Source organism: Psittacula echo (genome assembly GCF_963264785.1).
Source record: "Psittacula echo genome assembly, chromosome: Z".
NCBI classification, from domain to species: Eukaryota; Metazoa; Chordata; class Aves; order Psittaciformes; family Psittacidae; genus Psittacula; species Psittacula echo.
In genome coordinates this window covers 10810949-10826349 of record NC_137742.1, presented here as the reverse complement: position 1 = coordinate 10826349, position 15401 = coordinate 10810949, and the positions used below count along the sequence as shown (strand labels likewise).

The window sequence follows — 15401 nt, the reverse complement described above, 5'->3', positions numbered from 1 at the left end:
AGCAGAGAGAGGCAAAGAATCAGACTATTAGATCACTGTGTTACATATCACCCACAAACCTGGGGTGCAGGAAAACGGCAGCAAAATCTCTCCTACCAGAGAGGACATTTAGTGATACTGGGAGGGACTCAGCATTGAACCGAGCAGACAGCACGGCCATGGGAGCACAACTGATGAAGGGCAAAGGCCGAGCCTGGAGCTTGTGCATCACTCATATTTCAGAGAACTCAGATTTATCTGGAGGAAGCAGAGCTCAGCTATAAATAGCACAGGATAAGGCTGGCCCTACTTTCAGTTTGTTTTTTTTCCTGCTGGGATTCTGATGTCAGGCTTCATACAGCATTTTACCAGGAACCTGCTTGCTTGTTTCCCTCACACCTCTTCCAACTGTATTTATTAGGCTGGTATGTTAACAGCTGAGGAGTGAAGAAACAGACATTAGACTCTTACCTTTCTGTCTCATCAGTGGCCATGTTCCCGAGTCAGATACAGCATGCAGCTGAGCAACGGGTACCAAAGGCCAGCAAAGCTCATGGGTACTTAACCAATCGCAATTCACAGCTCTTGGTTTCAATTCTGACTGTGTTCATCAAGAAACATTTCCAATTTACAGACAAAATATGAAGTTTCCTGCACTCCATGTGCAGGGAAAGTAGGTACACATGGCAGGCAGGCTTGCATCCAAATCCCCAAGCTGTCTGATGCTGCTAAATCAGAGACAGCATCTGTAATGTGACTGACAGAAGATTCCCATCATCACAGGATTGAGTGGGCTTGCAGCAGGGATGGAGAGAGATGGCCCCAGGGCCTGTCAGGTACTGAGGGTCCTGGATACCACACTAAGCTGTGATAGCTCGCTATAGCACCAGGAGTGGGAGAAGGGTCGGAGCAATGGCCAGCCTCAGGTCCCCACATTTCATTGTATATCTGTGTAACCTTGCTTGCACTATTCCTGCCCAGCTTCCCTCTAGCTCTGCCCTTATTGCTATTGTCTCTATTTCATCCTCTTCAGAGAAGTATTCTATTGTTTCACAGGCTGCATTAGTGCCATTAAGACCCATCTGGTCCATATGCTTTCTACACCTATTTTGAAGATCCAACAATCAGCAGTCACATTTCATAGGTCAGAAAAGAAATAAAATTTTTCCCACTAAGATCCAACATAATTTCCTGATTCCTGTTAAATAGTTAGTAAACTTTTGAGACTGCTATAAAGCAATAGAAAAGGGTTCAAAGACCCAAGCAACCAAACAAAGCCATTACAAATTCCCTGCCCTTTTAAACCTCAGGCTAGGATTTTCCAAGGCCTTCAGAGAGTCTTGAATTTTATAAGTGAAGTTTCCTCCACAAACTAGGACCAGTAAGACTAAAGGCAAAGAAAATTATTTATGTATTGCTTGCAGACACTAGAAAAGAGACAGCCTGATAACCCACAATAATATGGTTTGGATCTTAAGTAAAAGGAAGGAGGGGGAAAATAACAATACAGCACTTGAGAAGAACATATTTAGCAAGCAGCAGTGAGAGCAGACTGCAGAAAGGAAGTTCAGCATCTGAATAAAGTACAGAGGAAAGTGCAGCATCAAAGCAGAAAAACCCCATTTTCAGACAAACGTTACATGATGTGCAAGAGACATTTTTCAGGAGTATTTCTAACCCACAGGAATCCATACCCAAGGCACAATATAAAATAAACAGCTATAGAAACGGAATCTCCAGAAGGTTCAGTCTGATGTTATCTCAAAAAATACAACATTGAAGTTAAAAGATCAGGGATTTGGTCATTATTGTCAAAGATACTTAGGAATAAGCACTCAGACACTTACCTTGCCTAATGTTAAAGTGCCTCAAAAAGTGTCAAAAGGTTTTGAACAAGGTACAAAGATGTTGCAAAAGATTTTATCCATCATTTCTGCCACAGCGATGTCTTGCACTTTCAGTCACCTCCACTGTGCCTAAATGACCCCAAAGCTTCCAGATGAATTTCTCTGGCTCAGCAGAGCCTTTCCAAAAACCAGTAAAACATGACTCTGTTAGAGACAGAATTTCCTCCAGTAGATAAAGCTGCAGTGAGCTCTCCCAGCGACTAAGGACAACCAGAAAGCTGCCAATCTTGACCCTGTTTCATACAGCAAGCATACGGCAATCCTCCCCAAGCAGAGCCCTTTCTGCCCACATATCCCTCCAGGAGAAGACAAGGGAGCAAACACATCAGATATTTGTGGGCCACTGAATGTCTCATGGTGCTGCAGTGAGGAGTGCAGTGTCAGGTCCTCAACAGAACAATGCAACTGCTGCTACAACAGCCTGTTGCTGTTTGCAGAGTTCAGTGTAGGGAGTGGGACTGCAGCTAAGGACTGCTGCAACAAGGAAGCCTCTGACAATGTCCCTGGACCCCTAGTGCACCCTTCCAGATCCATGGATGCTCTTTCCATTCTTCTGTACTTCTGGGCATGTGCTGAATGATTGAAGTGGCCTCTCTGGTGAGGATACAGTGTCCTCCTTTACTCCTGAAACACTGAGGTTAGACTGTGCCAGGCATGCAATGCAGGGCTGATAGCAAGAAAAAAGCAGTATAAAGCTGGGGCTGGAAAGTCCTCTATGCCGACACTGCACTGTCCTAGTATGAGAGATGCAGTTTTCGTGCATAACTCTAGCGGTTTTGTACCAAATTATTATCACCATCAGGTTTCTGCCTTATTATCCCTTTAGGCTACATTCTCCCACTTGCCAGCTCATATCCTGATGTTCCTTATACTTACCTCAGGTCCACCCTCCTTGGTTTCACATCTGTTACTATTCTTCCTTCCAAAGATTTCTGTTTCACCTCTAAAGTTATCCCTTAACAGTATCCTCCTGGAATTGAGTAAGGTTTTCCCACTGAACTATCCCCAGCAAATACCTATTTTTTGCTCCATAGCAGGGAAAGTAACAGGAAGGGCGTTGAGCCTGTTCTGAGAAAGCTGATCTTTATTCTGACCTTGATAGCAACATTCTGTCTTTTTCTTGTACTTCCCTTGCATCAAACTCTTTGTCTGAAGCCAAAGGAACAAAGTATTAGAGGAAGATGTAACTTCTCAGAAGCAATCCAAGCTGCAAAATCTGTTTGTCTGACTGCAGATGCCAGATTTAGGAGATTGCCCATCATCAGAAATGAAATAATGTGCTGGTGTGACCCTTAAGTGCAGTGAATACAATCAGTTTCTTGAAGAGGCCTTTTTTTTTTCTGTGGAACTGTGCCCAGCAGCAGAGAGTGGGGTGGAAAACAGCAGGTCACGATGACTTTAAATGGATTCTGTAACTGAACCTTCATGAGCAAAACAGGACTTCAGTGAGTCTGGGATGGCTTCATGAACTGCTAAGATTCAGCGTAGGCTTATTTAAGGACCTTAGATTAAGTACACAGAAAGTAAAGGTGAAGAAGGGCTCACACAATTACAGGATAAATTCCAGTGAGCAAGTCTCAGGTGTCTTTTCATAAAGTCATAGAATGGTTTGGGTCGAAAAGACCGTAAGATCATACAGGTCCACCCCCTGCCACAGGCACAGATGCCTCACACTAGACCAAATTGCTCCAAGCGCCGTCCAGCCTGGCCTTGAACACTGCCAGGGATGAGGCAGCCACATCTTCTCTGGGCAACTTGTGCCAGGGCCTCATCACCCTTACATAGGGCACAATTTCTTCCTTATATCCAACCTAAATCTCCCCTGTTTAAGTTTGAACCCATCACCCCTTTTCCTATCGTTACAATCCCTGATGAAGAGTCCCTCCCCAGCATCCTTATAGGCCCCCTTCAGATACTGGAAGGCTGCTCTGAGGTCTCCACGCAGCCTTCTCTTCTCCAGGCTGAACAGCCCCAACTTTCTCAGCCTGTCTTCATACAGGAGGTGCTCCAGTCCCCTGATCGTCCTCGTGGCCCTCCTCTGGACTTGTTCCAACACTTCCATGTCCTTTTGATGTTGAGGACACCAGAACTGCACACAATGCTCCAAGTGAGGTCTCACGAGAGCAGAGCAGAGGGGCAGGATCACCTCCTTCAACCTGCTGGTCACGTTCCTCTTGATGCAGCCCAGGATACGGTTGCTTTCTGGGCTGCGAGCGCACACTGAAGCCGGCTCATGTTCATTTTCTCATCGACCAACACCCCCAAGTCCTTCGCCGCAGGGCAGCTCTGAATCTCTTCTCTGCCCAACCTGTAGCCGTGCCTGGGATTGCTCAGACCCACCTGTAGGACCTTGCACTTGGCATGGTTAAACTTCATAAGGTTGGCATCAGCCCACCTCACAAGCGTGTCGAGGTCCCTCTGGATGGCATCCCTTCCCTCCGGCGTATCAACCGAACCACACAGCTTGGTGTCATCGGCAAACTTGCTGAGGGCGCACTCAATCCCACTGTCCATGTCACCGACAAACATGTTGAACAAGACCGGTCCCAACACGATCCCTGAGGGACACCACTCATTACTGGTTTCCAGCCGGACATCGAGCCATTGATCACAACTCTTTGCGTGCAACCATCCAGCCAGTTCTTTATCCACCGAGTGGTCCACCCATCAAATTGATGTCTCTCCAATTTAAAGACAAGGATGTCGTGAGGGACAGTGTTGAATGCTTTGCACAAATCCAGGTAGATGACACCAACCGCTCTGCCCCTGTCCATCAGTTTTGTAGCTCCATCATAGAAGGCCACCAAATTGGTCAGGCAGGATTTCCCCTTAGTGAAGCCATGCTGGCTGTCACCAACCACCTCCTTCTTTTTCACGTGCCTTAGCAAGCTTTTCAGGAGAATCTGGATCATGGCAGGATCATGGAGCATGAGACTGATTGGTCCATAGTTTCCTGGGTCATCCATTTTCCCCATCTTGAAAATGGGGGTTATATTTCCCTTTTTCCAGTCATCGGGAACTTCACCTGACTGCCATGATTTTTCAAATATGATGGCCAGTGGCTTAGCAACTTCATTCGCCAGCTCCTTCAGGACCCGCGGATGGATTTCATCAGGTCCCATGGACTTGTGTACGTTTAGGTTTTTAAGATGGTTTCAAACCAGATCCTCTCCTACAGTGGGCCTAGGGTCTTCATTCTCACAGTCCCTCCATCTGCCTTCTAAGACTTGAGTGGCATGATCAGAGCAGAGACATAGGCAAAGAAGTCATTGAGAACCTCAGCCTTCTCCAAATCCAGGGCAGATTACTTTTTCTTTTATCTAGTTTATATTAGAAATGAGACTTCTACAAGTTTTACTGGAAAACTATTCTGCAAGTGGACACTCCCTCTAGTTTCCTTTGGCAGTTTGCAGGCTATTACCGCCTGCCTTGTCCTTTTTGTCCTAACCATGAGCAAGTCCTAACCATGTCCTAAACTGAATGGCATTTGGTGAAGAATTATCAAGTGGTGGCCACTCCTTTCTTCCCCCTTATATTCATACCATGCATGAATACAAGGCAGAAAATTATTCTTTCAGGATGCCATCTGAATCTTCATAGTATCAGCTCCTCAAGGAGGCCAGATCATCTCCAGTAAATTAACAATGAACCAAGCTGCTTTTCTAACCAGTGATCTCTCCATAGCAATTCCAAACCACACTGTGCACATGGACATATGACCCACCTGAAATTCGCTCTATGAACAGCCAAAGGAAATGTTCTGTTTGCAGATCTTAGTGTTAACACTGCAGTGGGAATTTAACCAGTAATTGTGATGGTGAGTAAGTAAAACAAAACATATTTCCAGCCCTCTGCAGCAGTCATGGCTCTGCACCAGTGCCAGCAGCAAGCAGAAATAATGTCCTTTTGGTTTGCTGTGAAAGCAAACTGGAAGCACACAGTGGAAACAAATGGGGTGGAGATGTGTTTTAGGAGGGAGACTGAACAGCAGAAACAAACTGTCATGCAGCAGATAGTTTCAGTTATCAATCCTTGTTTCTGAACAGCTCTAGCTTCAAAATGCTTCAAACCTAAAATATTTAGTATATCCCAGTGATGAAAGGTAAGAAAAAAACATTCTTCTCAGCTGTAAATAAACTCCAGTCATCACGTTTTTTTAAAAGAAAGGAGACATGAAAAACAAAGCACAAAGCCAGGAAAAGGGAGAGGGTCTATGCTGAGAGAACTTTACTAGTACAGTGTCACTTCTCCCTAGAGAAGACTGCTTCTGTGGGCTCTGGGAGCCAAAGTTTAGCCATGTTGTCCCACTTTGGCCATGTTCATTGAGATCCAGAGCAAAGCCCTGGGACTGAGCCATCGGCTCAAACAAATACCCTGTCCAGGGACTTGCTTTCTAGGAGTACTCATTGCTGAAGATGATGGGGCTGTGAGGACTTTGTTGACTATTTGGAACATTGTTTTGGTTAAAGTGAGGTTTAGCTTAACCTCACATAGGCTTTTGCCAAGCAGAACATGACAGGTTTGACACCATTTCCCAGGAGCTGACTCCTTTTAAGCTGGCGTTCACAGCCAAAGGCAGAGGCCTGAATTTATTGATCTGGGAGACCATTTCTCATTCTATATTCCTCTAAGACCAAAGGTTTCAGTGACGTATTAGCCACACTGCACTACATACGTATACATTCATCTGTCTATGTATGTGTTTATCCCTTTTTGGCTTTGGACATTAATCGTTTGGTAGTAAGGAGTTAGAAATCTGTACTTTAAAACAAGCAGAATTTTCCATTATCTACAATGCAGTAGCACTTAATACATGAAAGACAATTGCCAAATCTATAAGTAGCCATTGCTATGCTCTTTAAAAATATGGGGAGCAGTATCAGGGAGACAAACTCATTCTTAGGTAACAGAATTAGAAAATTTATATTATTCTATTTTGCTTTTGATAATGAGCTATGTTGCATCAGCTTTCTTTTATACAAACTCACTGAGATATTACTTAGTCACTGAAAATGAAATAGCACAAGAAAAGAACTGTCAGTCTGCTTTACTCATTTCCCATTTTGCTTTTCTTGTGAAAGGGTTGTATTGTTTCAAAAGGAAGGAGCCAGGCAGTCCAGAGAACAAAGGCTCCTAATTGTTCAGGAGAGCATTGTTACATTCCTAATTGATCTTCAAAGTTGTGGACTTGCAGTCTCTACAAAAGTGAGGACTGCACAGAGTGGTCTAGACAAAGACTAGGCTTCAGACTAGTTGGGGTCTTGGTGGGGGAGAATAGAGCATCTTTGAACTTAATATGAGAAATGAGGCATCACTTTCTAGAATCATTTAATGTTGAATGAAGAATAACAATCTGATGTCTCAAACTAACAAATAGTCCATATAGCTTTTCCTCCCGTCAAATGAAGTGAAAACCTTACTAAACCTTTTGGCTGATATTGACAAATACCTACAGTTCTGATTTTTCCCAACAGAAGTACAAGCTTTTCTCCTGATTGCTCTGCAGTCTTACTAACCTTAATCACTAGTTTTGTAGCAAGTAAAAAACTGTACTGTTTACTAAAACTATCAGTGCCTTATTGCAGAAGAAAACCAAGAATAATGATTCTTAGCACTCAGCCTTGGAAATAAAACAAACAAGCAGGAACTGAAGTCTGGTCATACCTACAAACAAGCAGGAACTGCTCATACCTACACCTATCCATATCCATGAAGTAGTGTGTCTCCTTTTCAGAGCTATCTCCCTAGAGCACCTAATGATTTTTTTCATCTCTGAGCCACTTTGCTGCCAAGTGGTACACGTAAATCTATCTCTATCTCTAAAAACCCTGTAGAGAACTCTAGCCACATTCCATAGGTGGCTGTACATAGTTCTCTGTACAGAACTCTAGTTCTGTACTACAGTTCAGTACTAGTTCAGTACTAGTCCTCTAGTGCTGAACATACCTGCTTCTGGTCTTTAACTAACACCCCTTAAGCACACTCTGTTCTTCCCACTATCATCTGGGGCACAAATGATTTGGGATTCTGGCGTCTATAGTGTGCAGAAACAAATGTTGACCTTCCAGTATCATGCTGAAGCAAGACCATGAAAAGCTACGCATAGGAATTAGTGTTTTGTCAGGCTTTTATACTGGAAACCTAAGTGGCAATGGGAGAAGATTGGAATTTTTTGTGTGCCTGACACACTGTATTATGATAACAACCCATAGCTGGGGTACCATATTAACCTGAAGAGCTGAAAATGTTTGCTAGAGGAAAAGCTTCAGACAGACAAGCAACAAACAGAAAATTCAGGTCTTTTCTGAAATGGTACATTTGCATAACCTCTTTGTTTATAGCAAGCGCCTGTCTTGCTCTTGGCATATTTCACATTCATCTGCAGTCCCATCAGGATCCCTTGATTTCTTGGACTTCTATTGGAAGATGCAATAACAAGGAGCCATGGCTGGGGGACAATGCATGCATGGCATGTGCCAAAGTACAAGGAACATTGACATTGTGCCTAGATGCATGACTGTATGACAGCCTAAATCAGGTGACAGCAACATAAGACTTACTGTTGTGTGAGGCTTTTATACTGGAAGCCTAAGTGTCAATAGGAGATGCTTGCAGTAACACCTGTAAACACCCCTGCACCTCAGCAGACGTACAGACCATGTTGAAATACATGCTGGCACACTTTTACTCCTATAAATGAGATCAGAAGCACAAATACCTTCCAGTGCTTCAGTCTTAACTTAGATTAGATTGTAGACATAACTACAAAGCTAGCTGGGTGTAACAGCATATTCATCTCAGTCCTTCACAATATGATCCATGTGGTGACTCCCTATGACAGATGTCAGGGTGGCATTGCTTTAAGAGCATTACCTGTACATCACCATTCTTCATTCACTAGAATACTTCAGGGTGAACTACGAAGTAGTATGTCTTGAATCCCAGCAGCAGTCAATTCCATAGGTGGCTGCCCTTGGGTTTACTGTGCCCAACAGAGCTCTCTTTTAGGGCTGATACACGTTTTAAACACTGTTCATCACTTGTTGCTCTGTGATTTTGTATTTGGAACATAAATACCATTGCATGCCTGCTGAGACAAGATCAGTTCCTTCCCAAACAGAAGTAATTTACAATCATGAAAACTAAAGAGAAATAATTGCTTATAGCAAACTGCTGCTCATATATTCTATTTCTGTTGAGGACCAAGGATTCATATGGTTCCTTTGCCTTCTGTATATTTCAAAATTATCTTAATAATCAATAGATAATGCATGTATTAAACCAACACTTTTCCCCATTCAGCACTTTTCCTACTGTACCCAAACTCAGCCCAATTAAAAGCCCACTTAAAGGAGAGGAAAAGCACCCTTACCTGCCACACTGGCTCTGTGTGCTTTGACTTTGCACAACTCTTGTAGCTGGGCTGGGAGGTTGCCTTCAGGTTGTAGATGGCTACGTTGCCGTCATAGAAGCCCACTGCCATGAGGTAGGGGTACTCATCATGGAAGTCCAGGCACATGATGCCACACTCACTGCTGAAGATATACTCTGGGAAGGAGGGGTTCTTCATGGTGTAGAGCAGGAGCATCCCCTGGCTCTGTTTCATTAAGTCATCTAAACAAGGAGGAGCTTTGCTGTTAGATCAGTTTCCAAGATTCTCTACAATTTGACAGCAGTCACTTAACGCCTAATACCCATCTGAATGCAAACACATGTGGGAAGGACATCTGTCACAGGACCAGATAGTCTTGTTGGTGTGCCTACATCTGAACATCCTGTCCTCCACTGATATGCCATCCTCAGGACAAAGAAACAATGTGCTCATGTAGAAAACCTACTGTTCTGGCTGTTTTTTTCTAGGAAAGAGACTTGAGAAGCCTTGGAGAAAATGTGCAGTTAAAAAGAATCTTGTGGGCACTTCTTTCTTCGGGCTAGGATTTCACTAACATCGCAGACATGCAGGCTGAACCAAGGATAGTGGCACGTCAATTTCTATATTGGCAATATTTGATATTACACTGCTTCTTCAAAGAAAACAATTTCATTGAAGTATCTGTAAAGCATTACACATAACTGTAAAATGCACAAGTCACTACAGCTTTATTTTCTGCTTATGTCCAACATCTCCTCCTTGCTTGGCACAGAAGCTCTCTTTCTTTGCCAAGACTTTCAATTTTCTTTTCTATTTACTTTAATCTTTCCTTTGCACTGCCTGAAATTAGCTCTCCCTATTCTGAACAAGGCCATCTTTCTTTTGTGCTTTTTATTTTTATCATGATGTGTTGTTGCCAGGAGGGGTCTGGTTTTTTGGTTTTGGGGTTTCTTTGTCAGAATTTTTTTTTTTCTCATCTAAAAACCAATTTCCAATTTCTTTTAAAAGGGAAAAAAAGCTGTTGATGTTTTTCTACATTGTTGATATAAATAAGCTCTCCAGAAGCAAAGAAGGAGCTTTCCTAATCTACAAAAACAATGCTTTCTGACAGCACCCTAGCTATCCCTCCATGTGCTTTTTCTTACTGTCAAATGCCCGCGGGCATGCAGTATACAGCAAGCAAATTTACTGCTGTCTGTGCTCCAAGTATCCACTGTACATCCTATTTCCAGAACAGTCATTTTCTTTTAAAAGTGCTTCCTACCTTTCTTAACATTTTGACCAGCCTGCAGGATAAGGACTTGGTAAATGTGTACTCCAGTGATAACACCAACTTCAGACACCTCTTACTGGCAGCAAGCTGATCCCAAATCAGCATGCAGGCACAGACTTTGCTTACCTCAAATATATCAGGGCCACATAGAGGACACTCAAAGAACCAGTAAATAAACACACATCAACAAAACTATTACTGCTGGTTTGCATTTGGATTGTGGAAGTACTCTATTTTCACAGGTCTCTCTGTACATTTGAGCCAAGCAGGGGGAATGTCTTCCTTTTTTTGCAGAAAGGTATGATTTCAGTGCTGGCATTACTTTAAACATATTGGAATCCAAATAACATTTTTAACCTGGGGAAAGCTTAGTCCTAGAATTCTATCTGAAAAGGAAGTGATTATACTTTCTCTAGCAGGAAGTATAATAAATTCTCCTTTCAATTCACAGAATTAGTTTTTTTCCTAGCCAAGTAATGTCACTGAACTTGTATGAAGCTGAGCTTCAGCCATGATAAGGATGAATCCACTTCTCCTCAGGAGCAAAAACACTTGGGAGGGCTGTGAAAATGACCTACCAGGCATGACTCACAGCAGAATGAAGTCAAATTAGTAAGACAGCCTTTGAATTCAACCTATTTCATGCTCTTATTTCTCCTGGAGTGTGCTGACCAGCCAGGCATATTTCCAAAAGGTCTCTGGTGCATATGCATCTTTGTACCTGTTGGCACTGTGCTGAAGAGCCTCAGACAGCTGTTCCTCATGCTCCCTACACAGACAGTAGAGGATACACCCCTTCTGAGGTTGATTCAGCCTCCAAAGACCTGAATTGGGCTTTGGAGGTGCTTCTCTGGCCACTGATCTGGCAGTAACATAGGCCAGCCACATTCCTCAAGTAGAGATGATGGAGCAGCTCTTTACTGGGTAAAATAATTCAGCAGCTTTAGCAAGTCCACCTGGATGTTAACCAGGCAGGGGGAAAGCAAGTTCTTGGGAAGAAGCTCTGGCAGAGTGAAACACGGGATTTAGTTTGCAGATTAACGATACCTATATGCAGGTCTATGTGCGGCTGTCTGTCTGAGTGCTCAGAGTCTAAGATCTTGCTACTATTAGTAGAGATTCATATATCCAGCTCACTGAGCACAGAAAACCTACCTTAAAGAAGATCCCTATATTGGGTCCACTGATTTATTCTCTGGGCTCCACTGACTGTAATGGCCAGCTCTCTACCAACTGCTAAACCCATGGTAATCCAGGATCTGAATCCTACTCATTATCTCCTTTATGTTATGAAATATTGCAGATGTGAGTTAAATCATAGATGTGTGAATACCATATATAAGTCTGAATAATATGATTGCTAAAGAACAGCCTATTTTTGATGAAAGGCGAAGCAGTGGGAATAATCCACAATTAACACTGAAGCATGGCAGATAAATATCAGTAAAACAATAACCTTCTAAGAGCAGGCATATAAATCCATTTCAGTAAAGGGTGAATTCTCACCCAAAGTACTAACTGATGTTCTTTAATAAATGAAAAAAGCATGGAATTATTTCATTAGTGATATTCAATGTTCTAGGAATGGCAGGGACAGAACATACCCACAACAGGATATTGTCACATAGCTTTGAAGCGTGGACTTTTCAAGAGAAAGGTGTTTCATTAAAAACTAGCAGAGCACTGCAGTGTGCCCCAAATCCCGTGTAGCTGGTCTGTCAGGACGCAGGTAGCTCACTAAACTAATGTTGGAAGACCACAAGGCACACAGCAAAGCAGAGGGTGCAGACCCAAGAGCTGGTAATGGCTACATCACTGCTGGAGGTGAAAGCTGAAGCTTCAGATTGGAGACAACTGCTCTTGAACTGCATGGATGAACCAGGATGCACTGAAAGAGCAGAGAGCTTCTATCCCATGCAGGCCCACAAATGCACACTGGTACACGGGCTGGAGACTAGAGATATTAGACAATTATTCTGACAAGCAGTGCCAGCAGGAGTTATTCTTCTAATCTACAGGATGACACAAGGCAGCACAGAAAGAAGAGGATGTGAACAGACTCTTGCTGTAATTAGGAAAAGTGCCTTGTCATGATGATCCTCAGTGTTCACCGGAACAAAGGTTAGATTTCAGACCCTGACACATAATAAGTGTACGTGGGGAGAGAGGTTTCCTGGTGAAGGACGTAGATAGCATATTTACTGGTCTCAGGCTGGAGAACTGAGCCTGTAAGCATCTCATGCAATCAGAAATAGGTTTCAAACCAACCATTACCGCTATCTAAAATATTCACTTGCATTTGCATTTCAGGCTGGAGAGATTCAACCCAAACCCTCAAACTTATTTTCAGAAGAATAGTGATTTAGTGGTAACAAAGTATCTCAGAATATGACTGTGTTATCACCAAACAGTTCATGCAAAACAAAAAATCTGAAAAGCATCTAAATCTTTCATTCTGATATGTCTGTTTTAACAGATTTTTCATTTCCATTTTTCCTTAGCTGAACTTAAAAGAATCAGCAAATGTTCAATATTAGATCAAAACATGCAGTTTGATGGACCATGAGGTTTTCCTCAATTTCCTCCAAAATGATTAGTGGATGAACCAGCATGCTCAATGCAACAGTATCCTCAAGTTGAAGCTTGGGGTAAATATTGCATTCACATAGTAAATCTCAATGGTCACCACTAAAAGAAGGTATTTTTGCTACACAAAAAGCCAGTGCTACAGTTTTTTTGTGTGATAAATTGGCAAATTTAAACTCTTCAGAGGATTTAAAACCCCCAAAACTGCACCCTTACATCTTAGATCCTGTGACGCACTGTACACCAAGTCCACCAGCCGTCCTACTGATATGGCTCGGGCCAAGAAATCACCCATGCTAAAAGGAACCATGGCTGCTTAAAATATGCTCTTTCTCCTCTGAGAGCTCATCTGAAAAAAGCAGTGAGATGGAGAAGCGTGGCTGTGAACAGCTGCTTGTTTCTGAGCATCACAGCTGCACAAGCCCATCTACCCTCCCTTCTAGTTATGCCCACACTTTGAAAGCTTGCTGGCTGGGGCTCTACCCTTTAGGCTTGGATTTCTAGAGAAGCAAAGGAAGGGGCTGGCTGTGCTTTATACCCAGTTAAGTGATCTCCTCTGGGGCAAAGAGATCAATTTCAAAAGCAAAAATTTTGGTACCCAAAGAAACGGCTAAAGCTGTTTACTTGCATTTCAGATATTTAAAATGTAGAGGACAGGAAAAAAAAAAAGGTTCTTTGTAGGCCAGCATATTTCCTCAAGCAAATTATTATTATTATCCAGGTCTACATGACCCTGAGCCCAACCTAAGAATTTGGTTAGACAGATGACTGAAAGAGTCACAAACTAATGAATTCCCAATGCTTTTTTTTTCGATCAGTGAACAAAAGCTGTGCAGCATGGCACTGAGCACAGGCTAATCTAACCCACTATGAAACACGCTGGCTGAGCTTGCACTGCTTCAGCAAGATTCTATCCTGGCTCATTTAAGTACCTCTGCCAACTCCACACTTCGCTGCGATCGCAGTACGGATGTGCTGTAAGAAAGGAAACAGCTGGCACTTCAAGCTTAACTGTATGCCAATAGTTCAGAAAAATCAGGGAAGAACAAACCTTTCCACGCAGCTCAGAGAATTTGGGCACGTGCTGAATGTGCTTGCAAAGGCTCTTGAGGAGTAACAATAGTAACTGGAACTTTTATAGCACGTCAGAGTGCCTGTATCCACAGCACTCCTTTTTACAGCCAAGAGAATAACAAAGGGCAGTGGAGAATGGAGAGCCAAAGGCACTACACCAAGCTGAAAGAACAGTGAGCAGAACTGGGACTTCACTGGGTTCTGCTCATGGAGGCCCCGTTCCAGAATCCCTGGGAAATTCAAGCTGGGATCACCAACACCCATTCTGTTCCTATTCCTTAAAATGCCCAGAAGTACTTGAGTTTACTGCTGTATTGATACAAGCTCTGATCACTACGGATATGACTGTGAACCATGCTGTGGGCAGGGAAAAGACTAACAGTGAGCTTTCACAACAGTCCCTTTCGAGAAAAGAAAATGTTTTGAGAATTCATTACTTCATAGCTCAAGGCCTCCGTTCCACAGCTCAGAAATATTACTGGTATATCCTGTTTTGAGCCTGATAACTTGGTTTTGGCGAGGATATGCATACCTCATTTAAAGATGTTAAAAGACAGAGAGGCCACCGTTTCATTTTGCAGTTTGTTTAAATGTTTAATCTCTTTGAGTGATTAAAAAGCTGCACCTAATTCCTTATTTGATTTATCTGGCTTCCCACTGTTAATTCTTATTATGCCTATCTTGATTGGATGAAGGACTTCTTTCTTATCTGGTGTTTCCTCTTCATTAACGTACTTTAAAACTGAACACTACTTTTAGCATACTTTTGACAACCTTCACAGCCTGAACTCAAAAATCCCACGAATTTTCACCAGCACTGCATAGGGAGGCTTGCTCAGCAAAAAGCTGGGAGCCAACACAAGCTTTGCCACACCAGTCAAAGGCACTGCCTTCACAGCTCCAAAGAGAAAGCTGCTTCTCAACAGATGTGGAGAAGAGTGGAACATCAGGAAACTTTCCACAGATATGTGGAGGACATCACAGGGATAGAACTTGTGGTAGGGTCAGAAAAAAATCCACTTGCAGTCCAAATTTCAACTAGACATTGTCCAGTCTCCACCTTAGGGCATCTTCTCAAATCAGCTTGGGGCCCTTTACTGAACTATCTACAGTTTTTCTGCATGCCTTGAAAAACATTGGCTCTAGAACCAAATACAATATTCCAGTATCAGTCTCACCAATGCTTAAATCATATCTCTGCTGCTGCTCA

General features: G+C 42.9%; 1 protein-coding gene across 1 annotated transcript in view; it reads right to left on the bottom strand.

Annotated features, from left to right (window-relative positions):
- Nucleotides 1-15401, bottom strand: part of DNAI1 (dynein axonemal intermediate chain 1) — a gene marked incomplete at its 5' end in the record, with an annotated part of 158188 nt that overhangs the window by 78838 nt on the left and 63949 nt on the right. The window contains one exon of the mRNA XM_080637471.1: nt 9259-9500. Within this exon, the coding sequence (XP_080493597.1) occupies nt 9259-9500 (242 nt within the window). The remainder of the gene's footprint in view (nt 1-9258; nt 9501-15401) is intronic.